The 27,102-nt window shown below is 42.2% G+C and overlaps 1 protein-coding gene across 4 annotated transcripts in view; it reads left to right on the top strand.

Annotated features, from left to right (window-relative positions):
* The first annotated feature begins 4,983 nt into the window (after positions 1 to 4,983).
* Positions 4,984 to 27,102, top strand: part of smarca2 (SWI/SNF related, matrix associated, actin dependent regulator of chromatin, subfamily a, member 2) — a 35,680-nt gene continuing 13,561 nt past the window's right edge. For 2 of the 4 annotated variants that reach the window (XM_036526093.1, XM_036526096.1), the window contains exons 1-27: positions 4,984 to 5,065; positions 6,977 to 7,236; positions 7,608 to 7,737; positions 9,814 to 10,143; positions 10,527 to 10,628; positions 10,904 to 11,150; positions 12,667 to 12,793; positions 13,288 to 13,461; positions 15,667 to 15,840; positions 16,138 to 16,308; positions 16,448 to 16,498; positions 16,628 to 16,758; positions 18,199 to 18,256; positions 18,508 to 18,608; positions 18,993 to 19,140; positions 20,474 to 20,637; positions 21,193 to 21,259; positions 21,515 to 21,625; positions 21,738 to 21,980; positions 22,437 to 22,550; positions 22,632 to 22,739; positions 23,367 to 23,453; positions 23,691 to 23,737; positions 23,947 to 24,113; positions 24,368 to 24,531; positions 25,204 to 25,431; positions 26,602 to 26,628. In XM_036526093.1, the coding sequence (XP_036381986.1) occupies positions 7,009 to 7,236; positions 7,608 to 7,737; positions 9,814 to 10,143; positions 10,527 to 10,628; positions 10,904 to 11,150; positions 12,667 to 12,793; positions 13,288 to 13,461; positions 15,667 to 15,840; positions 16,138 to 16,308; positions 16,448 to 16,498; positions 16,628 to 16,758; positions 18,199 to 18,256; positions 18,508 to 18,608; positions 18,993 to 19,140; positions 20,474 to 20,637; positions 21,193 to 21,259; positions 21,515 to 21,625; positions 21,738 to 21,980; positions 22,437 to 22,550; positions 22,632 to 22,739; positions 23,367 to 23,453; positions 23,691 to 23,737; positions 23,947 to 24,113; positions 24,368 to 24,531; positions 25,204 to 25,431; positions 26,602 to 26,628 (3,699 nt within the window). In that variant the 5' untranslated portion in view covers positions 4,984 to 5,065; positions 6,977 to 7,008. The remainder of the gene's footprint in view (positions 5,066 to 6,976; positions 7,237 to 7,607; positions 7,738 to 9,813; positions 10,144 to 10,526; positions 10,629 to 10,903; positions 11,151 to 12,666; positions 12,794 to 13,287; positions 13,462 to 15,666; positions 15,841 to 16,137; positions 16,309 to 16,447; positions 16,499 to 16,627; positions 16,759 to 18,198; positions 18,257 to 18,507; positions 18,609 to 18,992; positions 19,141 to 20,473; positions 20,638 to 21,192; positions 21,260 to 21,514; positions 21,626 to 21,737; positions 21,981 to 22,436; positions 22,551 to 22,631; positions 22,740 to 23,366; positions 23,454 to 23,690; positions 23,738 to 23,946; positions 24,114 to 24,367; positions 24,532 to 25,203; positions 25,432 to 26,601; positions 26,629 to 27,102) is intronic. The other 2 variants (XM_036526094.1, XM_036526097.1) reach the window with 1 other exon arrangement.

Here is a 27,102-nt window from a genome sequence, read left to right on the forward strand (position 1 = left end):
ACAAGAAGGACATGAAGAGAGGAAATAAATAATAAACATCGTCCGAGTCCCATCAGATGAAGAAGATCGAGAGCGGTCAATTGGCCATGAGGGATGCTTAGAAAATGCTTTATTGCAGTAGGGAGGCCAGAATGGACACCTCTCGGATCCAAGAGTCAACTGTGGAGTAACTTAGTGGGTGACTTTATGTCTTTGGTTTCTTTATTTAAAGAAGAGGAGACATATATGGACTGGCCTTACAAGATTATAAAAGCAAATAATTTTCTAGGCAGAAAATTAATGCCGATATAGTTATAGTGATAAAATTACGTTTCTCTTCCTGATCCCCAATGCAACAACAACAAGAACTATTACAATAAATAATCATGATTATGATAATCATCATCATGCAATAAAACGTTGACGAATTCCGTCCGTTCTTATATACAGCTCATACGTCCCTGATTCTGTAGAGGCTATAGGCTGTTGAAATTTTCAGTTGTTTGCTATAATGTTACTCCTGCGTTAATGCTGAATATAGGCGAGACAATTTTTTTTTTCATAAAGGATAGCATCCATTTGATTCACGAGGGGTAAAAAATTTACTATTTAATTTAATTTAAATTTAATTTATCTGAATAAAAAAGAAAGATAATTTATTATATTTACACAATCCTATACATTTTGTATCCTTAAAAGAAGACGATTTTATTATTTTTTTTATTCGCTTTCACCAGAAATGTTTTTCATCGCGAAATGCCATTATTATGGTGATGCACGCGCTGACAGCAAGGTTATGGCTACCGCATAGCTTTGAGACGTATATGCGACTTCTGAACAACGATTCCCATAGTTGGCATAATGATTAAATTCACAACATCGAATATTTTGTGTATCGCCCTGGACCTGTGGCTGTACAAACACACTGAAAGAAACACGACTTTGCCACCAAAGCCTCGTTGATAGCCTTTTCGACAGGTAACTGTAGAGAGGAACCAAACTTAACTCAACTATATCCCTCAGGCCTGTAGGATCCCGTTGGATAACTACTGTAGCCCTGCTTAATTTGAATAGGCATACGTCAGACGTCCACCTGATCAAATATCAAATTGGATAATAGTATTAAAATATACATTGTAATGTACTGTGTAGGCCTTCCCTCACTGAATTATCTAAATAATAATACTCTAGCGATTAAAGCAAAGGAAGTAATTTAGGTGCGTCTTTTTTAATTGTGAAAACTTCAATGTAAGATGACTTCATTGTCATTGTCAACACTCATTTGTGTCTGTCATTCTACCCAAAAGGGATAGAGATGCATGCTTGCCAAGACCCCTGATAAGAGGTTTACCCTCTCCTGGGAACGTAGGGTAAGATATTCCTCCAGACTTTCTGTCATTCATGACAGCAGTGAGTGTTTTTTTCTAGCGGAGCGGATCACCAGCGGTAAACGAATGTCGTTTATATACAGTGATTTAAGAAATCGAATGAACGAAACTGATTAAAGTTGCAAAGACATTTATTATCTAATATCTAATTAAATTACATACGTGAATGTTTTCATCAAAAATGAAAGAAAGTAGATTCTGTAGAATATAATGGGCTTTACAAAATACAGATAAATCCTGCTACAATTCTTACACCAATACTTTTTGTGCACTTTAATTTCGTAAAAGACTTATGTTAAAGGGACCATGTGAATTTCATATCTCGTAATCACCATGTCATCTCTTTGTTTGTACTGTCTGCTGTGGTTTGACCTATTAGTTTTAATGGGCCAGTGAGCTTTGAATACTTTCATGCTGGTAATTCTAAAGAGGCATAGTCAATCACTGGTTTTCGGGTGAACTGTAACCACAACCACGAATATTTTTACTGACAAATAAATGTGGGGGAGTCCTTTCCAGGCTAATAAATTTGAAAATGGTGGGTTAAACCTCCTAAATAGATTCAGAGGTTTCATTTGGATGGATTTACATTCAGGAACCTCACACACATCCTATCTGAAGAACACAAGAAAGGTGGAGGTTGTTGAGGTGGGGAAGTCATTCCCAGACACTGGCTAAGCGTTTTGTTTATCTCTCCATGGACTATTCAAATAGCCTTGAATGCAGCCAACGCCTCTGTTGAGTCACGACAGCAGAATGCTGCGATTCACATGTAGTCATCAGAAAAATGTCTTCCAGTGCTTCAATTCACAACGGAAACCGGCCATTGAAAACAAAATCTTCTGCAGATTATCTGAGTGATTCTTGCAAGAAGAGGTGGTAAAGCTGTAAAGGTACACATTATCACCATGTGCTGGTTTCCAAGATAATTCCACTGGTTATTCTGAAAGAGAGACATCTTCATATACACCATCATTGAGGACAATGCAGTTATCTAATCTCAAAAATCAAATCTATTCATACACAAGTAAGTTAATTCACTTGAATGTCAAACTGCTCAGTAGCAGGGATATTTCAGTTTACTTTGTAGAGGTGTTTCTTTATATTCTTTAATTCTTTTTGTGGAATGTTAATTTATATATTAAGGAGACAACAATCCTCTATCTGTGACAGTGCTACCAGTTTTGCCAGTAAATTGATTCTCTAACACTACAGTTTAGGATGGACCATCTTCACCCATGCCTCTTCATCCCTATTTAGCCTGAGGGGAAAACAGGAACATTAATGATATTGATATCATTTAAAAATGTTTTCACAGCCCATCACCTGGGATTTGAACACTATGTGCCCTACACCTGTGTGGAGGGGCTAATTTGGATGCGTGGTTATTGTTTTCAGACAGGGGAACGACCGCGAGATCTTAATCTGTCATTCAAACGCTGATCACGCGGTCACTAACCTACCCGATGCCATTCCACAGGTGGGCCCATGCCGGGTGTCCAGAACACTGGGATACAAGAGTTGCAGGCATTTGTTTCAAACGACCAGGTGAAAGGTGAAAGGTCCCAGGTGTAAAGCAGGGACCATTTCAATATTTCATTCTGAATTGCAATTAAGTTTACAGCAAGAGAAGAGAGAACCCTTTTTCTTTCACTTTGCCCTTTGTTCAAACTATATTGCCCTTGTAGGGTGTATTTGATTTGTTGTTTCTCGTCTATTTGCAATGAAGATAAAGAACTTTTACAGATGCTTACAATAAAGAAAGACAATTATGTCAAAAGTTTGAGTAATTATGAGCATCTCCAAAAATGCTTTATCTTGGCTACAAATAGATCTCTATTTGTATAGATCTTTCATCTTTGTTCTATGTCTGTGCAAGAAATGTCAAAAATAAATACAGTATGTAATCAAATCATATTTGGATATAGCATATTTGATACAAAAAAACTGATGTTGTATGTTTTGTATACGTATTGTGAGTGTTTAATAATGATGTGGAAGTTGTTTTATGTACTCTACACTTTCATGTTTAAACAAATAAATTACTCATGGAAACAGCTGGCACTCAGTGTGAAATGAACAAAGGTTTTGATATCAGAGAATGCAAATGTACCTCAACTTGTTTACCTTAGCTTCTCTAAAGCAGAGGCCATTGAACTATTAATAACACAATGTAAATCTGAGTTTGTTTTCAGTCGCTTTAAACTTGACATGTTTGTTTAGAGAGCATGGCTTATAATGCCGGTTCTCTGTCTAACCAGGTGTTCATGCCAATAATAATGGTGACCGCTAATGTCTACGCAAATTCCTCCACACAAGATCCTCTAGAATGGCTTAAATGATTTGTGCAGACCCTGGTATAGTCTTGGTCATTGCTGCCCCCGTGTGGTTAAAAGCGGTACAAACAAAACATGTTTGCGCGCAGAACGGTTTACCCTCATGTGCTCTTGCACAGTAACAAAAATGAAATAGCAGTTTGATTTTGACTTTCAAAACCACCACACATAACATGTATCTAGACAAATGTTTACATCTAATGTGATAGAAAAACTCAACCAAACAGTCGTGTATTTGCACCACATTTCAGTGCTATGCCTTTGTGTGGAAGGCCAACACCAATTTTAACCAGAACTGCGAAATTAAACTAAATATTGCTTTAACATGAGAAAGGTAGGTTTGAATGTATGGTCATCACATTGGCTTGCCACATTTAATGCTAAATTGGGTTTGGTGTGTTGTAATTAATACCCAGTTTGTTGGCCCTGCAAATCTAGTGAACCATAGGTGCTCTCTCCTTACAGTTTGGGCCATAAGGAAAAGTAAGCATCACACATCCCTATTGATTGATACTCCTGTGTAAGCATGATTAGGTATAGCTTACGTAAGTATTGTATTTAAATACTACCTATACAATACAGTGTGCATACAATTACATATAATATCTGGCCGCACACATATTAGGAAGTTGGCCATTTTGTATACCGCACATACCGAATATTCATGGACTTTCATGTTTCAAAGCAAAATCGACTTCTGAGGCAAATAGCAAGCTTCTGTACAAGGGCTGACACTGAAAGGTTTCATTGTTTCCCTCAAATAAAATCACCGTTAACCTAGCTAACTGTAGCCTATCACCTATGTCAACATCTACCTACAGCAGCGCACGCAGGTAGCTATATCGTTATAACGGCTACCCCTAGAAGGCTACCTTGCTAGCTACATGCGCTGCAACAATTCACACAAAAGCCATTCTGCTTTACCTATTATCAAGCTAGCACTGCCTAGTTTCTGTCATTATTCGCATTTAGCAGTTCTTATCACAACGGTCTGGAAATGAACTAAATTTAAAATGAATGGCTCCTTTAGTTTCTCGTCGTACTGCTCTGTGGCCGCACAGTCCCATTCCCAAATCGGGGACTTTTTCTGGCTTGCTTGCACTGTTCCAGTACTTTCTGCGCAGCTGACGGCTGGAGGGTTACGCCCAACAAGGCAAAAAAGCAGCTGATAGGTTTTTGTGCAAATCACTCACCAGGATAGGCGGTATTTCCTGTCATATCAACCAATCGGAATTACGCATGTAAAAAATCTGAACTTGAAGATGTCAGCAAAATAGAGGGGGAGGGGAACTGTTGATGGCAGTCATATTTTGAAGCTGAAATATTATTTTAGGTTGCAATTTCTTTTTATTCTCCAGTAAGGTAAACGGGACTTATTCTCCTTTTATTTTAAGACATGTCATTGTATGTGTTTGTAATGGTTATATAAAGAGGATTGTGCATTTAGTTAGTAGCTCACATTACAGTAAAATCTGATGCTGGCGTGTGGTGTTAGCGCTTGCTTTTTGAACTTATTATTGATGCTAGCGTGGTACATTTGTTTGTGTGTCGACCTACTTTCACGGTAAAATTCAAAAGTTGACAATGTTACTGGCACATGCCATATTTACGGTTCGGGGTAAATTTAACGTTGCGTTAACTTTCCCTAGATTTTGATGAGCTGCGATAGGTAAATTAAGAGTGTAGAGCATAGAGAGCCAGGCAGTCGGGGAAGCCATCATGATCCAATCAGCGGAGCCTTCCCAAAATATAGCAGTGCCCTCGCTGCCTCTCCTAGCTGGTACAGTAAGCAGGCGCATTTTTGAAACCCGCATTTTTCGGTTCCATAAAAGATCAAGGGGCTTGACATAGCGATCAATGTGCAATTGACTAGGACAGAAAAAAATCCCCTATATTTTTATTTAGGAAAGACGTAGCCAGTGCGCTGACATTAGCTGAAGTTAAAGGATGAAGTTTACAAGGGTGAAACAAGTTGAGGCCTGTGGTCGAACTAGCTAGCATGCTATAGCCAGCAAGCTAATATTTCACTCAGGAAGTGAACAGCAAAGCTAACAGACATGTTGTTGATCGCCCTCGCTGTGCCATGTGGATGTCAAAGGAGAAACACTGATGTGTGAAAATGTCGATATCGAATTTACAGCTAGCTAGCGTTAGCAACCACCATTTATTGTTACAGTTATGTAGCTAACTCGCTAACTTAGGTTGCCACCTTTAAATTAAACGGAAGCTAATTCGCCCTTTTTTCCTTTTTCGGAAATTTGACAGTTTAAGTAACGTTTGCAGGCCGCGTACAAAAGGGAAAAATTACACACACACGCTATGTACATATATATATATATATATATATATATATATATATATATATATATATATATATATATATATATGTATGTATAATCGGAATTACACACGTTTATACATGTAAAAAATGCTGTGTTTAAATATGCAGGGGGAGATGTACAAACAGTCACTTAGCATAAATGACACTAGTTAAGAATCTACCTTGTTTGTAACCTGAGCGCGTTTCGTTTATTAATAGAACATGACATGTGGGTCGTTGAGTGTTGGCATATGCCATTCGTTTTCTAGCTTTGATGTACCTTTTCGCAGTCTAAGGGGTCAGCTGAGAGGCGTGTCGCTGTGAGTTATACAGCTTGGATGAATGGCTTTTTTGTTATGTAAATTGGGGCACGCTTCACGCTGCAGTGATACACAAGATAGCTCTCGTCCGTAGCTAGGCTTTTGACGTATTTTATTGGTTTGTCGGATTCTGATATGTTTTATGAACCTTTCTTAATTTCAGCCGTCTCACACACCATATTACTTAATTACACCCCCCCCCCCCCCCCAAAAAAAAAAAAAAAAAAACAACAGGGCATCTAATCCCGTTTTACGCTTAACACAAACATATAATATATATTTATATTATTAGATTTTTATTTAAGACGTCCTTTTTTCTAAGAAAAGTTTTGTCTACTCTTGCCTTAATATTGGTGATCAGACGTTCATTCGATTGCTTTGGTACAACAGTTAATAAGAGATAGATTTCTGCAGAGTGCAGTTATGTATGAATGTATAATGTAAAGGCATAATCTCATTACTAATTCATTATTACATCTCTAGGTTTAGGTGTCCACCCCTGCGTTCACTTAATTGTTTTGGTAAAATAATGTAAGACAGATTAAATGCCACATTGTTATATTTCCCTGTGTGAGTGTTACATTAGAGTTTAGACATTTTTGGTGTACTGATTTCATTATTACGTCTCTAAAGGTTTGTAGAAGATCTGGGTGACATTGTCACAGATGTCAACTCCTACCGACCCATCGGGTGGAATGTCCCACCCCGGCCCCTCTCCTGGGCCGGGCCTGTCTCCAGGACCGATTCTGGGGCCAAGTCCTGGTCCGGGCCCCTCTCCAGGTTCTGTGCACAGCATGATGGGTCCCAGTCCTGGCCCACCAAGTGTTCCACACAGCATTCCGGGCCAGGGGCCAGGGGATTACCCACAGGATAGCATGCATCAGATGCACAAGGTACAGTGCAAAATACATTGTGTTCCAGACTCATGAGGGACGGTCAGAAAAATACTTTAATTTGCCCTCAGAAAAGTAAAAAGTATACTGGATTTATAGTGATGTCTTAGATGTATCTTGGACAGGTGAAGCCGTTAGACATTTGTAATTCTCCGCTCACGGCTTTACCTTGGGGTCTTCCTGTATTTGATGTGGAAATGAAAAGTGCTTTGTTCATGCCTACATGCATATTGTTCATTTTACTGACAGTAAAATTGATGTCACAGTGCTCAAGGCCAGCATTTATTTAACCATAGGCATTACTCTGATGTTAATCATTAATAACTGAAACAAACCTGACACACATTCTAATAACAATTATTTGGTTTCAGCCCATGGAAGGTATGCATGACAAAGGAATGGGTGAGGAGATGCACTTTGGCCAGATGAAGACCATGGGCATGAGGTCGCTGCACAGTGGAATGGGTCCTCCTCAGAGCCCCATGGACCAGCACAGTCAAGGTAAAGGGCCTGCTCTAGTGTTGCCAGCTCCACAGAGCAAAAAGTCACCAGGCTGCCATCCAACAGTTTCTTTTGCTAAACAGGTATCTGAAGAGGATGAGCCAGAGGCTATCCAGAGTGAGATTTAGTTTTTTTTTCTCATATCTTCTCTATTTTGGGGCACTGTGCTGTGATAAACATGTATATGCATGTGCCTCTGGTAACCCGTTATAAAGAAAAATAGTCTTGCAGCTTCCATGTGTAAACATTTGAAGTAAAAGTCTTTAAATCTGGGGACAAAATTAGCAAGTTGGTGATCCTGGAGCTTTGGAAATTTTGACATGTTCTTTGACAAGATGTGCTAGGCTAGAGCTGGACAAATATAGATACACAGCAAGTCCCTCTTTGTTAACATGCTATTTTTGGCAGCATTCTTATTTTCTCATAGCTTTTCCCTAGTTTGGATTAGAGTCTGTGTAGAGTAGGATAGTAAAGATATGTGCACATGGGCAGAGGGGTTGTAAGCAAGGACACCTGGCTTTCTTCAGCTATCACTAAAGTGGTTAGCTTTAAAGGGTTAAGGGTTTTTTTTGTTTATAGCTAGTTACATTTGACTATTGCCTATTATGAACATTATTGTCCTTTACGTTAACATTACAGTCATTTAAATTAAACTGTCCCGCAGTGTTGTCAGCTAGCTGAGAAACAGCTACCAGCAGACCAAAGTGGTTAGCTCGCTGACAGGTTAGCCATAGGGCTGTCTTCTATGGAGAGTATTCTCCTTTTGAAGATTCTTAGCAATTCTGAACAAGGCCCTGGACCTTCATATCTCAGTGAAGTCACCACAGTTATAGTTTATTACTTTATTGTACCGTTAATCTGTAGGCTGTCGTTATGCAGTACATAAATAAAAACTGGGGGAGATTAGACTGCTTTGAAGTAGGGCACACTTCTAAAGGAACACACTGTTTGTGACACACCTGACAAGTGGCCTGGCGTGCTGCCAGGTGAGTATACCATGATACAGAAACCGTTGAGCTTCAGAAAGGAACTTTTGACTGAATCAAGACAGATACATCTGTTGGCCAGCAAAAAAAACCCTTGAGAGTGTGTTGTCTGGAATTCTTAACTCAGAAAGCGCTCCCACCAGCAATGCTATTTATACATCTGTTTATACATCTAGCTAATGCACAGAGGGCAGACAGCAGCCAGTGCTCAGATGAGCATCATGTGGCTTATGTCTGAATGGGGACAAAAAAGGAAATCACTTGACTACAGTGAAAACATCTATCCATCTCTCAGAAATCACTGAGTGGGTGAAGCTTAGCGTCTTCTTTATGGCTGAGAGAATTTACACATAATAGTGCACGCATGGTTAGCATGGTTAGCAGTGTTTCATAAAATGGATCATATATTAATGCTAACAGAGATTCCATAGGAAGATGTTGTGTTAAGTTTAAAGCAATATGCATTTCGAATTTGGTGCTCAACAAATATGTTTTGTTTTATTATTTTCTTTTTTTTGGGAGGGTAGTTAGGTTTTTTTTTTGGGACAACCCAGTATATTTGTATTTAGGATAATCCAGTAAGAAATCAGGCAATGTGTTCTTTTAATTTAGGGAAATGACTGTAATCTAATTACAGTTAAAATTAAATAATTGTGTAATATTTGATGTAATGAATTCAAAAATTCTTACTCTTAACGGCATTCATAAGTGGAAGGCAAAGGAAGAATTTCATTGTACAGGGAACTTGTTTCTTTACTGTGCATATGACAATAAACTTTGAACTTTGAACTTTTGAACTTTGAACTTCAAAAGAATGGTACTGAAGAATTGACCAGGAAACCTTCTTACTAAATAGATCATAAACACATACTTTCTAAATTCTCTTAAAAAGTAAGAGAGGCAGACCAATGGGCACAATATCTACATCACGCGGGTATTGTGCGAGGCCTCATGTCATTGACATGAACAGATCACACCTTTTCAGATGCCCTATGGCTAGGCTTTTCCCTTTGCTGTCCACAACAGCTGTTAAGGGCCATTTGTTACTTTCTGTTTTGTTTTGGAACTCAAAACACTGTTTTGGCTACAGGTTACATGTCCCCTCACCCATCCCCCATGGGAGTCCCTGAACACGCCTCCAGCCCGATGTCAGGAGGGGGGCCCACACCCCCCCAGATGCCCCCCGCGCAGTCCGGCCCAATGATGCCCGTCGACCCCCAGTCCATGGGTCAGCAGGGGCGTGGGCCCTCTGCCTTCAGCCCGGTCCAGCTGCAGCAGCTGCGGGCCCAGATCCTGGCCTACAAGATCTTGGGCCGGGGGCAGCCCCTGCCTGAGAACCTGCAGCTGGCAGTGCAGGGCAAGAGGAGCCTGCCGACCATGCAGCAGCAGCCAGTCAACACCCCCTACAACAGGCCTCCAGGTGAGAGCCCTGCACAGCACTCTGTTATAGGTTACGTCTTGGTCACCTTTTAAAAAGGTCAGGGTGTTAACTTTCTGTCTTTCCTGTTTAGACTCATTTGGTTTTTACTGATTGTTTTCTTGTGAAAATCACACACTGTAAAATGTCCTGTAACAATTTGATGGTAGTGAGTGCTATATCAAATAAAAGAAGGTCAGAAATTGACTGAATACAGAAGGAAGTAATGTGCAGCTAATTGAAATTTGTTGGACGATGTTTAGATGAGTTTCTTATGTTAAAATGTATGCGTAATGTGCCTGCTGATGTCTGCATTGTCATTCCAGGTCTGCCTTAGTCGGCTTTCCTCTTTATTACGTGCATATTCAGTGTTGCTGTGTCTACAGGTATGCCAGTGCATCCCATGGGCGGGCCTCCATCAGGACCATGTCCCGCCCCAGGAATGCAAGGACATGCCCCTATGGCAGGGCCTAAACCCTGGCCAGAAGGTGTGTGTTTAATACATCCTGTATTTAAAATTTGTCTTTTGGGGAAAATATAGCCAAATGATACATTAAGTACATGATTTATGATGTGTGTACATGTTACATAAGAAGACTGATTTGTTTTATGTTCTTTCAAAACTTTCATTTGTTTCCCGATTGCTCTCATTATCTGGTGTTTTTATGCAAAGATTTTTATCTCTGATCTCTGATTTCTTGGAAGGTTTAGTAAAGTTTTAGAAGCTGAGAGTAGAGTGTATAATGACTTGGGTGCGTTCCAGGACAAAGCGCGGAAGCTCCGAGCACCCCGCAGAAGCTTCCCGTTCCGGCCACCAGCGGGAGGCCCTCACCGGCTCCCCCGCAGCCGACGGCCGTGCCGCCGCCCATGCCCAGCACCTCCGTTACCCAGCAGCCCCCGGGCCAGCCGTCCCCTATCATCCAGCTGCAGCAGAAGCAGAACCGCATCACGCCCATCCAGAAACCGCAGGGGCTGGACCCTGTCGAGATCCTGCAGGAGAGGGAGTACAGGTAACTCAGGAGTGCGGCGTAAAGGCTCCAACACCCAGATCACCCTTGTCTCAGCCTGATTGTGTTTGAATGCGGATACAGAATAGGCTTATGCCTTGTTTCCAGTTGCATGTATCCAGGTGTAATTAAAACTAGTTGCGATAAAATAACTATTTCCACTCACAGCCCAGTCCAGATGAGGTGTGGTTGTGAGGTAAATGTCACCTTATTTGGCTTTTTTGTTGTACTTTGCCTCACTTGTAAGTCACTTTGGATAAAGGCGTCAAAGTAATAAATGTAAATGTAAATGTGAATTATAGTAGGAGAACACAGGAAAAGACAGTTGCTAATTTTTTTGACATTACAGATTCATTTTGGGATATTAATATCTGTCAAGCCGAACCATTTCCACTTGAACCAGGTGCTAATTTTGTAGCTAGCAGTTGCAGTGATTGCTAGTGTGTAGGCACTGTGGGAGAAGCAGGGTGGAAAAGGATTAGATGACTGATACATCGAACATCCCTTCCAGGTAATTTAAGGAAACACTGTTTATTTTTTAGATAGACCTTTGTTCTCTGGGGCTGTCGACCTGCAGGTCACTGTGGCTAATGGAAGCAGCCTTGTAAAGCCGCTTTTTGATCACAGAGGAAGGACTCAACAAATAAAAGCTGAGCTTCTCTCAGCCATTAAGTAATTGAACACCACAATTCTTAGTACGGTTTGTTTTTTTTCTCCTGGATCATTAAGACTGTCTGAACAGTTTTTTTTTTCCGCTGTGCCAGAGCCATTTGTTGGTCTGGTTGTGTTTGTTTGATTATCGGTTGAGGTGAGGCGGGCGTGTGAGCGCTACTCAGGGTGCCCTCGTTTCCTCTGATCTTGAGGCTTTTACTGCACAGCCCTCTGCAGCCCCCGAGTTGGGCTGTCAGTTAGAGGCCAGCAGGCTGGTGGGGGCCTCAAAGGAGCCCCCGTTCTCTGAGCCCTGCACACAACTTAGATTGGCATGATAACATCAACAAGTTTGGTTTTTCTCTGCTGTGAAGCAGCAGAGGTGTTTAGAAAACATTAGACGTCTGTGTGACCTAAGTTAAAGTGTAATCCAGCCCCAGTTTGTTTAGATGTCAGTGTTTTTTCACCGTTTCTGTAGCAGGAATCCACATGTAACAGCTGAGAAGTACAAGTTAATCTGAAATGGTATTTTATGGTATTGTGACAAACTCTGTGGTGATCCCAGTTTTATACAAATGCATAAATGTTTAGACATGGATTACTGGTTTCATTTGCTAATAGACACTTTTTAAAACAGAAAAAGTGTTTTCAAACAGTTGTAAGTCTGTTCACATTTATAATTCATTGGTGTTGAACTAATACATTGTCTATTTAGGAATTCTGTTTGGTGTTCTCTTGATTATGTTATCCTTTACCAACTGCCTGACTGACTCAGACTGTTAGCTGCTCCTGCAGTAATGATGTTTCCCCACTAGAGGGAGAAAGAAGCCAAGTAGTTATTTTTTTCTTCCTGTTCCCATCTGTCTTAAAGGCTTCAGGCCAGGATTGCCCATAGAATTCAAGAGCTGGAGAATTTGCCTGGTTCTCTGCCCCCTGACTTGAGAACTAAAGCCACTGTGGAATTAAAGGCCTTAAGACTGCTCAACTTCCAGCGGCAGGTATGCCTCGGATTTGCTCTCTGTCAGAAGTATGGAACACAGTATCTGCCGCTGCTACTACAGCATCTGTTTTTCCCTGCAGATACTGAACAATTGTTTCAAGGACAGCAGCTGTTATGTGAAATTAAGCAACATCTCATTAGTTCACACATTGAAGCAAAATCTTATAATAATTCTGTTTTCAAGAGTGAAAGTGTGAGGACATATAATAAGCACAGGCTGTGCTTATCATTTGCCTAGAGTGTGTCTGGTACTCTGTAGAGTTTCATCTGGAAGGATCCCAGGGTCTATGACTCCACTATAAATCGTCACATGTTGTTCAGCGTATTAGCAGTAGTTGTACGTTGGTAAGTCTAAAGTGAAGCAGGGAACATCTGAACATCTTTAGTCTTGGAAAGACCGGCTTGTTGTACAGTGAGGCTCAGGAGCTCGGCTCTGGTTGTAAGCCACCGCCCGGGTTCAGCTCGTCCCCTCTCTGTCTCTCCGTCCCGCAGCTGAGGCAGGACGTGGTGGCCTGCATGCGGCGGGACACCACCCTGGAGACGGCGCTCAACTCCAAGGCCTACAAGCGCAGCAAGCGGCAGACCCTGAGGGAGGCGCGCATGACCGAGAAGCTGGAGAAGCAGCAGAAGATCGAGCAGGAGAGGAAGCGGCGGCAGAAACATCAGGTACGCCCGGAGGGGGACACCCCGAGCGGGACACCCCGAGCCAGACGCTTGTGCCACAACGCTTTATTCACATGTATATGTGCTGTTTACCAGCAAGTGTGAGGAAACCCTCCGCACTGCCTTGTTCATGTTGCCCAAAGACGTAGGTTGAGGTACACTGCTTCGTTGCACAAACTGATCGATGCTGGCAAATACCATATATCAGTTTAAACAGCCTTGCTCAGGATCTCCATCTATTTGTGTTATTCGTTTGGACAGGGAGTGTGCATCCACAGATGTTTGTCATACTGCGTTTTCCTCATTGTGTCTTCAGCTGGGCTGTAGTCTTATTGTTTTGCCATTGTGACAGCTGATTTTTTTTTTGTGCGCTTTCTGACGAACAGATAGTATCTTTGTTTTTTCAGTTCCCTTCTTGTGAGAATAGTAAAACTCACAGTTGCTGTGGTGACTTGTCGGACATCATTTTGGAAGACATGGTTATTTTTGAAAGTAAATGCTAGCTATGCATAGAAATTAGATTTACCAAATTAGCATAAGACATGGGCTCACATTGCAAAGATGTAATACAAGGCATATTGACAACTAATCCTGATGACTAGCTCGCCTTACGCAGTTGATATGGAAAAGTGCATTTGATTAATGTTTTTTGTATGGATAAAAAAAAAAAGTATTTTTTTTCAAGACTCTAAATATACGTTTTTTCAATCAGTTGAAATGTTTAACACGGTTCCATCGCATACAGTACCGTGCAAAAGTCTTAGGCATGTAAGATTTTTCACAAAACATTTGTCTTAAAACAGTTCTTTTCTGTCTTCTCCATTAACGTGTCAATAACAAATATCATATGTTAGATTTCCGAACGTTTGTTTTGAAAGTAGTGAAATGTGCCACTAAAACTAAATAAAGAAAGTGGCAAACTAACACAAAACCTTCCATACCCTCCAAACCTTTTTTTTGTAGGCATATACTCTAATGCATGATAAAACAACTATACCAAACAACTAAACAAAACAGGTGGTAATCATTAGCAACATGAGCAGGTTTAACCACAATTGTTAACTGAAACAGAAACACCTGTGTAGAGGGAATAAAACTGAGTGAGGATCAGCCATACTGAAAAGGTGAGGTTGCAGAACAGATTGCTAATCTAACACCATGGCAAGGGTGAGCACAGAGACACAACACAAGGTGGTCATCCTGCATCAGCAAGGTCTATCACAGACGGAATCGGAAGCTGTCAAGCAGTGCCATCAGCTCAGAGCTGGCAGCAACCACAGGGACCCTGGTACACCCATCTACAATCCGGAGAGGTCTGGTCAGAAGTGGTCTCAAGGGAAGACTTGCAGCCAAAATGCCATTCCTCGGACGTGGAAACAAAGCCAAGCAACTCATCTATGCACGAAAACACAAGACCTGGGATGCAGCACAATGGCAGCAGGTGTTCTGGACCGATGAGTCCAAATTTGAAATATTTGGCTCTAGAAGAAGGCAGTTCATTCATCGAAGGGCTGGAGAACGCTACAAGGATGAGTGTCTGCAGGCAACAGTAAAGCATGGTGGTGGTTCTTGCAGGTTTGGGGCTGCATTGCTGCAAATGGAGTTGGGGATTTGGTCAGCATTAGTGGCCTCCTCAATGCTGAAAAATACAAGCAGATTCTTATCCATCATGCAATAGCATCAGGGAGGCGTCTGATTGGTCCTAAATTCATTCTGCAGTATGACAATGACCCCAAACATACAGCCAGAGTAATAAAAAACTATCTTCACCAAAAAGAGGAACAAGGAGTCCTGCAACAGATGATGTGGCCCCCACAAAGCCCTGATCTCAACATCATCGAGTCAGTCTGGGATTACATGAAGAGGCAGAAAGAATTGAAACAGCCAAAATTCATAGAGGAACAAGATGCTTGGAAAAACCTACCTGCCGAGTACCTTACAAAACTGTGTACAAGTATACCTAAGCGAATCGGTGATGTTTTGAAAGCCAAGGGTGGTCATACCAAATATTGATATAACTATTGATTTTTCTGTTTCGTGCACTTTGTATGTTGTTAATACATACTTTAAAAACTATTCATTTCATTATTTTGAAAGCATTCTGAATCTACATCACTTTTTCACAAGCGCCTAAAACCTTTGTACAGCACTGTATATTGACGAGTAATTTGATGAAATCACTGACAGTTTCCTGCTGTCTCTCTTTAGGAATATCTGAACAGCATACTCCAGCATGCTAAAGACTTCAAGGAATACCACCGGTCCATCACGGGCAAGATCCAGAAGCTGTCCAAAGCCATCGCCACCTGGCACACCAACACGGAGCGCGAGCAGAAGAAGGAGACGGAGCGTATCGAGAAAGAGAGGATGAGGAGGCTGATGGTGCGTGGTTTGCGTGGGGCCTGAATAAACGTACCTTAGGACCAAAAGCCTGTTATTAAAGATTATTAGCTACTGTTAAAAAAATGTGCCTGATTGACACCATTATGAGACGCACTGTATTTGCATTGGCGTTGTTTGTTGATCAATGAAACTTTTGCCACCCTATTACAATGTCACGTTCATGGGCTTTTTTAGTGTTGTGTCGGTGTTGTGTGCTGTCAGGCCACCTGTGCAGTTTTGGAGGTTTCATGTCGATGCTGGTTCAGCAGGGAGCTTCGATCTGTTGTCCTCTCGTAGGCTGAGGATGAGGAAGGGTACCGCAAACTGATTGACCAGAAGAAGGACAAGCGCCTGGCCTACCTGCTCCAGCAGACCGACGAGTACGTGGCCAACCTGACCGACCTGGTGTACGAGCACAAGGCCGCTCAGGCCGCCAAGGAGAAGAAGAAGAAGAGGAGGAAGAAGAAGGTGAGGGGACCGCATTTTCTTGCATTCTGCTGCTTTCTGCACAGATGAAATATTCATGGGAAGACCTTCCCAGGACCTACTACATGTGATTGACACAGTCTGTTCTGTTTGATCGTAATCTCTTCTGTTTGATCCCTAGAAATTGGATGAGAATACTGATGGCCTGGGGACCATTGGGCCTGACGGAGAGGTGAGAGGAGAAAAAAAAAGAGCTCTTATTGAAAAGAGGTCAAGAGGTGACAAGAGGAGGCAGCAGCACACTTGATTTGCATTCTTACTGCAAGCCTAAGGAAACCTTTGTCTGACTTTTTGTGTGTAGCCGATAGATGAGAGCAGTCAGATGAGCGAGCTCCCTGTGAAAGTCATCCAGACGGAGACTGGGAAGGTACTGCAGGGGACCGACGCGCCTAAGTCCAGCCAGCTGGAGGCCTGGCTGGAGATGAACCCTGGGTAAGAGGCACTATTCCCCTCCCCTCCACTCACACACAGACAGTCACAGCGTTGCCTTTGCATTAATACCAGGAGATGCTTGGAGTGATGACTGTAACCAGATCTGTATCAATGAAGAAACCAAATCACTTTGTTGAGTTTGATTGAAGGTGGCCACACCAAAGTGATAACAATAAAACTTACTTCAGATATAATAATAATGGCAATCATTGGGATGACAAATTTTTTTTTTGATGTTTTCTAACACAACAAGTTAACCAGTCAACCAATAAAAAAGATGTCACTGTTTTAAGCTTCTGATAGTTTTCACCGCCGCATTTGCTATATTTTTTAATGTTAAATCCTTATAGCTAAAATTAGCTAGAATTTTTCCAATCTCGTGTTCTAATCACAATTTAATCCTTTCACGCGTACGGTCACACCGGTGTGATCAGCCGTTTAGCGATTATGCTAACACCGGTGTGACCGTACGCACGAAAGGGTTAAACAATACTTTAATGTTCGGGCAGATCAGTTCAGATCATGTTATTCTCTGCGTGGGGTAACATCAGACTCCGACCTGAGTGTGTGGATTGGCTTTTGGGGATTCAAACAGGGAAGGTTATCTTCTGTTATTGCTTAATTAGGTTAATGGTAAATAGGAGGCATAGTTGGTTTAAAATCTTGTATTCCAAAAGACTGAAGTCAATGTCAGTGTTACTGGACACTTTTATTTACTTATTTATTTTTCAAACATCGTTGCCTCCCAGCCAGTTATGTTAATTAGGGCTACACAATAGAGTTCTCAGGGTTTGACACATTTTACTCTATAAACATCTTATTGGTGTGTCAGCGTTACTTAAATAAATGTTTATTTTTGTATCACACCATATAGCTTGTCATTAAGTTTAGTTTATGTACCGTAGTAAATACTGTACTCTGGTAAATATAATGTATACCAATCTAATGTGGTATAATGTGGTAAATTTTTTATTCTTATTTTTCATGTATACACGGATGTTTCAGAGAATATATGGTCATGAAAATTTGCCTCAAAGGCATGGAAAAGTCATGGAAAACTCATGGAAATTTATTGGCAAAAATGTGTATGAACCCTGTCTTAAAAAAATCTTCTCAGCGTAGTTTGTGATGAGTTATTTATTTGGTGTACGTGACAGTGAATCTTTCTCCATCTTTCCCAGCATGCATTTCCCACATAACATAGTTTACTTATGCTGTCTGCAGTGGGTGTTGATGAGGGAGGACATCTTTTGTTGATCCTGTGACCATTTATTAAAGATTAACATTTAAAGTATATTGCAAGAGCTGGGGCTGAAGCTGGAACCATGGTTATATAAACGTGAATGTGTCTCTGTGTCTGGTTTGTTTCTGATGATATCTTTCTTGTTGAAAAAGAGAACTCTTTAAACATTTTTTTTCCCTTTTTTCTGCATTTAAAAGATATGAAGTCGCCCCGCGGTCAGACAGCGAAGAAAGCGGCTCGGAGTTTGAGGAGGAGGTGCGTATTTTTCTCCCCCTCATTAAAAGTGACAACCCGGTGAGTTTAAAGAAGGCCTTCGCTCTCATCCCCTTGTCTGTGAGGCTGGGTGCTGACAGCTTCCCCCGTCTCCCCTGGTTGTTCCCTTTGGCTCTGCACCCACAGAGAACGGCACCGCTGGCTTCTGTGCTTTCTGTTCCCCTCTCATGTGTTGACGAGCGCCTGGCGCGTCTGAAAACGCACCACTCACTGTGATCTCTCTGCTCGCGTAGGATGAAGACGAAGTGGTCTCCAGGGCCGAGTCGGAGGAGAAGAAGATCATCGATCCCAACAGCGACGAGGTGTCAGAGACGGCAGCAAAGCACATCATCGAGTGCGTAACCCCCCCCCCCCCCGCCCCTTCCCCTTCCCCTTCCTCTCCTCCTCGTCACCCTACCTCCGCCTCAGATGAATCCAAAATGGTGCTTTAAAATGACAGCGCTTCCTCTTCGTTACACGTAGTGTTGTGACGCTTTTTTGGCCACTGATCTCTTAGCGTTGGTGTTAAAGAGTTAAAGCTTTTTAGCTGCAGGCTGTTTGTCTGCTAATCAAGTTCAGGTCTTATTGAATCGCAGCTCTGTGAAGTTGGAGCACGTCTGAGCCGTTTTATGTGCAATTTGATGCGCATAGTTGGGTTTCTGCGGCTCAGCATCTTTTCCGGTCTGTGCCAAACTACCCGGTTATGCTGCGCTCACCTTGCGCTGCCCTCTCCCCCAAGATCTGCCAAGCAGGACGTGGATGACGAGTACAACCTGCAGACTGGTGAGACGTCCTCTCAGTCGTACTACGGAGTAGCTCACGCCGTCACCGAGAGAGTGGAGAAGCAGTCGTCGCTGCTTGTCAACGGGACGCTGAAGCAGTACCAGGTAGAATGCTGGGGCCTCAGCCGAAAGAAGGGTGGCGGGGGGGAGGGCAGATGCCTAAAGCTGGGATGCAGTGCTCATCGCCTCACAGTGGTGGCGCCAGAGTGGTGCTTTGTCCGCTTTGTCCCAGGTGAGAGCAGAAAGCGCAAGTGCAAGTAAAATAGCCCAAGCCCAACCAACAGGGAATATGCAGCCATTTTAAAATTCAGTATGAAACAAAAATGCAGCTGTGCGCTATGTCTTTAACTACATTTAAATATATTCAAACTAATTTGGGGTTCAGTGATTTGCATTACAGTGGGCGAAGCCTGCTCTGAGTTCGCTGTTGTGACGATAGCTTCTGATTAAAGCCCAAAAAAAAGGAGCCAACTGACCTGAGGTTGGTGGATGTAATACCAGGGTCAGACACTAGCAGAGAGGAGCTTTTGTGTTTGATTGTAGGGCTGTCGGTGTCTCTCTGAAATGCTGATGTGACGCAGCGCTTAACACTGATCCTAATAATCCCTCTTCAGCCTTTTAGCCATTATTCCACAGCTTCCATCGTGGATGCTGGTCAGGTCTCACCAGCACCACGGGAAGCTGTCATAGCAAAGCCATGAGATGAGAGCGCTAACAAATACAGTGCTTTAGACAAATACCTACCTGGGTGAGATTTAACTGCCTAGATTCATTTACTGCTCTGCTTTTTGCCATGAAATCTTTCTCTCTTGTTCTTTATATTTGCATTACGTTACTTTACCGTCATTTAGCCGATGCCCTTATCCAGAGCCACTCACAAACTGCGAGTATGAAGTGCAGCTAATAGTGGTGTAAGAAGTGGTACAGACAGGATGCTACCAACCATATTCTAACATGCATCAGTGCCAAACATAGTTTATACTCTGTAATTGAAAATATTGTGGGTATTTACAATGTGGGTATTTACTTTGTGCTTCCGCTCTTATGTGTGCGAAACCCATTGTGATTTTTTTCCCAGTAGAAATTACAAACTCTTGAAGAAGGAAGTAGATAAAAGGTACATGTTCAATAGAGGTGGACAGTGGCTTAGCACAGAGGGTATAGGGCCTTTTTGTTTGAAAGAGGCATGAAAAAATGGTGTACGATTAGCTTTGTCATGGATATTTATCAGTTGTTTCATGTTTTCTCTTTGATGTTAAGAATGTATACTCATTTTTTTCTAATAAGAGCTGGAAAATGCTGTTTCTGACCAGAATAGATACTGCATGTCAATGTTCTGTTCTTGAAGTTTATTTAAACAGCTCTCTGTATGTTATATTTATGCCTTATTTTGCCATGGAAACCAGTAAAAGTCGATTAAATGTCTGTCCATGCTTAGATTCAAGGCCTGGAATGGATGGTGTCTCTGTACAATAACAACCTGAACGGGATCTTGGCTGATGAGATGGGCCTCGGGAAGACCATCCAGACCTTAGCACTCATCACCTACCTTATGGAGCACAAACGGCTCAATGGACCGTACCTGATCATCGTCCCTCTGTCGTGAGTCACACAGCCCACAGCTGCTAATACAGCACCACTTTTAATGCCAAAAGTCTCCATTTTGGTTAAAGCTGATTTTCCACTCTTATCTGAATTTCAAGTTCTGTAATTGTGCAAAAGTCCAGTGGACACTTAGTTTCTTACTTGGAACTGGGAGGTCATGTGTTAAATCCGCTGCTAACTGAAGACTTTAAAATGACGTCAAATTACTATGACAGCTTGGAGTTATGCCCCAGCAATAGACCTGTCTCAGCAGAATCTTTCAGACAGCAAGTTGCTTGGTGCCACGGATGTCAGCATAATCTCATCCCCCATGAGTCACTGAATCTCAGACACTTTCCCTATCTCTATCCATATGTGCTTTTTACCATGGGATTGAGCTGTTGCAGAATCTGTAGCATTAAATGCAATGTACCGGCACGTTTTTCAGATATTCAGCTGGTAGTGTGAGACTTTCAAGATCTCTGTCAGCTTATTTTTGCACAGGAACATATTTAAAACCAATTACCAGACCAGAACAGGAGTGCATGTTTATATTTTTTAATTTTCTTCCAGGACTTTGTCCAATTGGGTGTATGAGCTGGATAAGTGGTCGCCATCTGTGGTTAAAATTGCCTACAAGGTTTGTAGAATGGAGCTATGGGTATCATTCTAGAGGGAACTTTTTTTGATTGCCTCATTTCATTATTTTCATAGTAACTGCCTTACTAACAAGCAAACACCCCTCAGAGTCTTCAAAAGTGTAAATTCTATACTCATTATGGTAGTGTAAACAAATTGATTGTAAATAGACGTTATGCACTCATTAACTGTAAAAGTTTTTTTCTATTCATCTGTTGATACTGGTGGACTCATTTTCTGCATCCCCTGGGTACAGGGAACGCCCGCAATGCGAAGGTCTCTGGTCCCTCAGCTCCGCAGCGGGAAGTTCAATGTTCTCCTGACCACCTATGAGTACATCATTAAGGACAAGCACATCCTCGCCAAGGTGAGCTGCACCGTGATTTGGGAAAAACTCCCTGACTCGCCCCAATAGGCAAAGTAGCAGCTGCTTCTGCAGGCACTGACTCCGGCCCTGCCGCTTTCTCTCCCCCCCTCAGATCCGCTGGAAGTACATGATCGTGGACGAGGGCCACCGCATGAAGAACCACCACTGCAAGCTGACGCAGGTGCTGAACACGCACTATGTGGCCCCGCGGAGGCTGCTGCTGACCGGCACACCGCTGCAGAACAAGCTGCCTGAGCTCTGGGCCCTGCTCAACTTCCTGCTGCCCACCATCTTCAAGAGCTGCAGCACCTTCGAGCAGTGGTTCAACGCCCCCTTCGCCATGACCGGAGAGAGGGTACGACCCTGGTCCGGCTTTATACTCAGCTGTGTTTGTCAATTGATTGGTGCATTTGGCCAGTGCCAGCCAGATTGTAGTGGTATATTCTTGTAAAGTACTGAGTGGTATGTTCTTGGAACGTTCTTGAAAGGACACAAGGGGCTTGTGGGCTTTTGTAAACACCTGCTACAAAACCTTAAAAAGAAAAAACTGACAAGACTGCTGCAGAACACACACACTCTATGTTATTAATACGCATTCAGCTCCTGTTTGCCTTCTGTCTTCCATTCTTACTTGTCTAAGAGGTAAGAGGGGGTTCAAGTGCCATCTATGTTGCTATGGCAGTTGTAGAGGCTCTGGTTTCTGTTAGAATGTTAATAATGAGCCCACAGATCAGAGCACTTACAGATTCAAGGATAGATGAGACTATGAAAAACCTCCTTTGTAATCACAGTTTACATCACTTCCTGTCAGGTGGACCTGAACGAGGAGGAGACCATCCTGATCATCCGCCGCCTGCACAAGGTGCTCCGCCCCTTCCTGCTTCGCAGGCTGAAGAAGGAGGTGGAGTCCCAGCTGCCCGAAAAGGTGGGGACCTCCCATTAATGGCGTGGCCTCGTTGCTACAGCTCAGCTGATTCGTGCGTAACCTGTGTCCGTCTCCTTCCAGGTGGAGTACGTCATCAAATGCGACATGTCTGCCATTCAGAAGGTCCTGTACCGGCACATGCAGGGCAAAGGCATCCTCCTGACTGACGGCTCAGAGAAAGACAAAAAGGTACAATTAGAGCCAGGATCTGGAGAAAGGGCAGCCATTCCGGAGAAGGCTTTGTGACGATTAGAATTTCAAATCTAAAATTGGCATACTGAAAAAAGGTTACGACTTAGACAATGGAAAATTCATGTAGAATATGGAAAAAGCCATGGCTGAAATAGAAACCTACAATTGCGCTCACATAAATAAGGCGAAACCAGCCATTTCGTGTTACCAAAAGGCATCCTATTCACAAACATCTTGGATAAATGCAACAAGATATGAGATGGGTTCTTCTTGCTAAAAAGAACACAAATTGTTTCCTGTCCTTTGTTCTCTAAAGGTTTAGGAACAGCAATGAAGGATGCTCTCCAAGGAGAAATTTGCTGTGTTTTTTTCCTTGTCTCAAATTGCATCAACAGAGAGACCAGAGACCAATATAATAAAGACCAAGGAAGTTTCACAGCATTGTGCATCCAATGTGCTTTTCTGATTCTTTGAAGATATCTGCGCACTTGCACCCTTGATATATTTTTGGACATTTTGGGGCGTTTGAGCATTCATTTTTTCTTTGTCACCCGGAACCTTCTCATCACACAGTTCTCTTTCTTCTGCTTGGTTTATTGTTGCTTTTTGTTTTCTTTTTCACAGGGAAAAGGAGGTGCAAAAACGCTGATGAACACCATCATGCAGCTGAAGAAGATCTGCAACCACCCCTACATGTTCCAGCACATTGAGGTGAGGACCAGCGCAGGCCTGGGAGCAAGGTCTCGTGGGAAAGAAACACAATGCAGCCAATTACCCAATCCACCACTGAATGCTTTCATTTAGGCCTATAAGAAGGCAATTCACTGCTCAAGAGCAAGTTCTTTGTTAATTTTTTTTTGTAAAAAGTATAATCATTTTTTGAATCAATCAATTTTTTGTCTGCACGAGTAACAATTCATGTCGAAATGCCTGTTTGTTCTTTTAAAGGAGTCGTTTGCAGAGCACTTGGGATACCCAAATGGCATCATCAATGGGTCAGTGAGTTCAAGTGGGCTGTTCATTATATCAGCCATATGTATTATTACCAGAAAATACTGTGAGACAGAATTTAGTAATTTACTCTGTCATGGGTTACTGGTCACATGGGTTACTCAAGGTTATGTGCCATTGTTAGTGACAGCTACATGTCTAACAAGCGTACAGGAATGGTGTGGTCCAGATGTTCTTGTTCTTCTTCACACAGACCAGATCTGTACCGGGCCTCCGGAAAGTTTGAGCTGCTCGACCGCATCCTGCCCAAACTGCAAGCCACCAATCACAGGGTGCTGCTCTTTTGCCAGATGACGTCTCTCATGACCATCATGGAGGACTACTTTGCCTATCGCAACTTCCTTTACCTACGCCTGGACGGTGCGTTCGAGTTCGGCATTGCCGCCACATAAAGGAAAAGACTGCAAAAGCTGCGTTTTTAATTCCTCCTTGGAAAACAGTCTCTCCATTGCTTTCGTGAAAGTGAATTTGTGAAAATGCACTGAAAACAATGTTTCGTTTGATTCATTCCTTGATTGTAATCATTGTAAACAGCTGTTCGTGGTCGCTGTGAGCGCTGTAGTCATGTAAAGGTAGTCAGTTCTGTACAATGCCCCCTTCTTTTACCACATCAGGGACCACTAAGTCGGAGGACCGTGCGGCCCTGCTGAAGAAGTTCAATGAGCACGGCTCTCCGTACTTCATCTTCCTGCTGAGCACCAGAGCTGGGGGCCTGGGCCTGAACCTCCAGGCCGCAGACACCGTGGTGATCTTCGACAGTGATTGGAACCCACACCAGGTTTGTTTTCCACAAGCACTACCATCAAAACAGAAGACAGCATCCCCTCAGGGTAGTCTCCACCGTGCCAGTAGGGATAGGAACCCTGTATTTTCAGTGAAAGGGTTGTGGTATCATAGCCTCACACCCCAGATGAATGGCACACTGAAACCTTCCTGCCAAGTGAATTACAGTACCAGTCAAAAGACTGGACACACCTGATTAAGATATTTGGGAAACATGCATTCAAAGACATTTTGATCAAAAGACTTATGATTAAATGCTTGAAATTTGTTTCTTAGACAAATATAAATAGTGAAGTTGATACATATGAATTCCTTTCCAGAAATTGAATTAAAAAAATATTTATGGCTACTTTTAAGAATCTAAAATATAAGACAGTGTTGATTTGTTTAACGCTTTTGGTCATTGCATAATTCCATTTGTGTTATTTCATAGTTTTGAAATCTTTACTATTAATCTAAAAGGAAAATAGTAAAAATAAAGTAAAACCCTTCTATGAGTAGGTGTGTCCAAACTTTTGACTGGTACTGTATATCCACAAGATCTGCAGTAGTTAACATTCATCCTGATAGACGGCTGGGGTGAGCTGTAATCAGTGCATTTGGGCTTAGTGAGTTGAATGCGGGAGTAGTCCTCTCACTGTTGCGCCGGTCCGCTCCCCCGATCCAGGACCTGCAGGCCCAGGACCGCGCCCACCGCATCGGGCAGCAGAACGAGGTGCGTGTGCTGCGCCTCTGCACCGTCAACAGCGTGGAGGAGAAGATCCTGGCCGCCGCCAAGTACAAGCTCAACGTGGACCAGAAGGTCATCCAGGCCGGCATGTTCGACCAGAAGTCGTCCAGCCACGAGCGGCGGGCCTTCCTGCAGGCCATCCTGGAGCACGAGGAGCAGAACGAGGTGCGTCACGGACCCCAAGATCAGTTTCGGCTTTTTCAATAGTTATTGATATCATTGTTTAAGATAGTGTTAAGGCAGCTTATTCCCTGTTGGTGGTTGGGGGCTGAAAGCAGGAGATGAGTAATGTGTTTCTTTAGGATAACATCAGACTATGAATATCCTCATATGGTTTTTCGACATGCCTGGAAAATGCCGTTCATTTTTTAATTTTAATTTGGAAATGTGGAACGACAGGCAACAACATAAATTCACACCACCAAACACAGGAGGCACACTTGTTGTGTTAACAACTGCAAGGGACTGTCTAATTTTAGTAACCTAAAAATGCTGTATTTGTGTTGTGTGATTCACACCATGGTAATTTAGTGACAATTAGATAACCCTAACCCCTTAATGTAGAGCAAACGTTACTGTAGGTGATATCTTGCAAGTTATCTTGCTGGATAACAACATCATTAATGATAATGTTTCCTATAGCAAAGAATGAAACATGATCAGTAACTAGTAAGCTACTTTAACTCACTATGAAGTAAATATAATGTTTGGTGTGTATTGGCCATAGTAGATGATTAGCTATTTAAAGTTTCCAGAAGGAAATTAATGCAGGGTCTCATTCACTGTAATATTTTTGCAAGGTCATACCTTGTTAAATATGACACAGGTTTTTGATTCAGCACACAACTCTTTCATTTAAAATATCTGTTCTTTGTAAATATTCATATGATATGATGATATGTATGAACATCTATTCCAGGGAAAAACCCTGGAATTTTTGAAAGTTACACATAGGTTTCACTTTGAATGTTGATATTACTTTAATATGCGGTAAAACACTGAAACAGAAGCTGGAATGGGATGGTATAAAGACGGGAAAACGTAGATGACTTTTAGAATGTTTCCCTTTGTCCTTAAACCGAGAAGTAAATAAGATGGTAAATGTAATACGTACAAACCTCTTATTTACTGTGTTTTTCAAGCCTTACTATTTATTAATGTGTTTTGTCATGCTGTATATTAACTTGGGATTTTTAAGAAATGATATCTTAGCCTTTAAACTGTCTGGCTGATCTCTACAGTAGTGTTATGATATTTTGATGAGCATAGGATACCACTCTCATACTTTACCTGAACTCTTACCTTCCTATTCTTATTATTTCCATGTTGATGAAGGATGAAGATAAAGGTCAGGTGGCTATGGTAAATACGTATTTCATCTCAGTATGATCCATTAACGTTGTCATCTACGTTTTCCGCAACTGTTAACGCAAAAGAGGCATTGCTCATGCAGTTAGAATGCAGCGGCTGAAAGTGGAGAGGATGCTCTTTATCGCCCTCTCACGAAATTACGTCTGCATGAATGAACCAATGAGCACTGCAGCCTAGCTTGATGCATGAGTGGTCAAGCCCGTGTTTTTATTTATTCTTCTACCATGCTTTTTATTTAATTTTCAAAATAACCGTGGAATAGGAGGAGCCCCTAGAAGCTTTTTGTGCCTTTTGATTCCTATATGTTGGGTATAGTGTTTGTATAATGTATTAGCATCCTCAGTTCAGTAGCCTTGAGCACGGCAAGTAAAGCCCTCCCTTTGGGTTAAAACTGAAGACAGTGCAGATGCATTGGTAAACACATCCATCTTATTGTATGAATACCTTGGGAAAGCAACATAATGC

This window comes from Megalops cyprinoides, chromosome 4 (assembly GCF_013368585.1).
Source record: "Megalops cyprinoides isolate fMegCyp1 chromosome 4, fMegCyp1.pri, whole genome shotgun sequence".
Classification (NCBI taxonomy): domain Eukaryota; kingdom Metazoa; phylum Chordata; class Actinopteri; order Elopiformes; family Megalopidae; genus Megalops; species Megalops cyprinoides.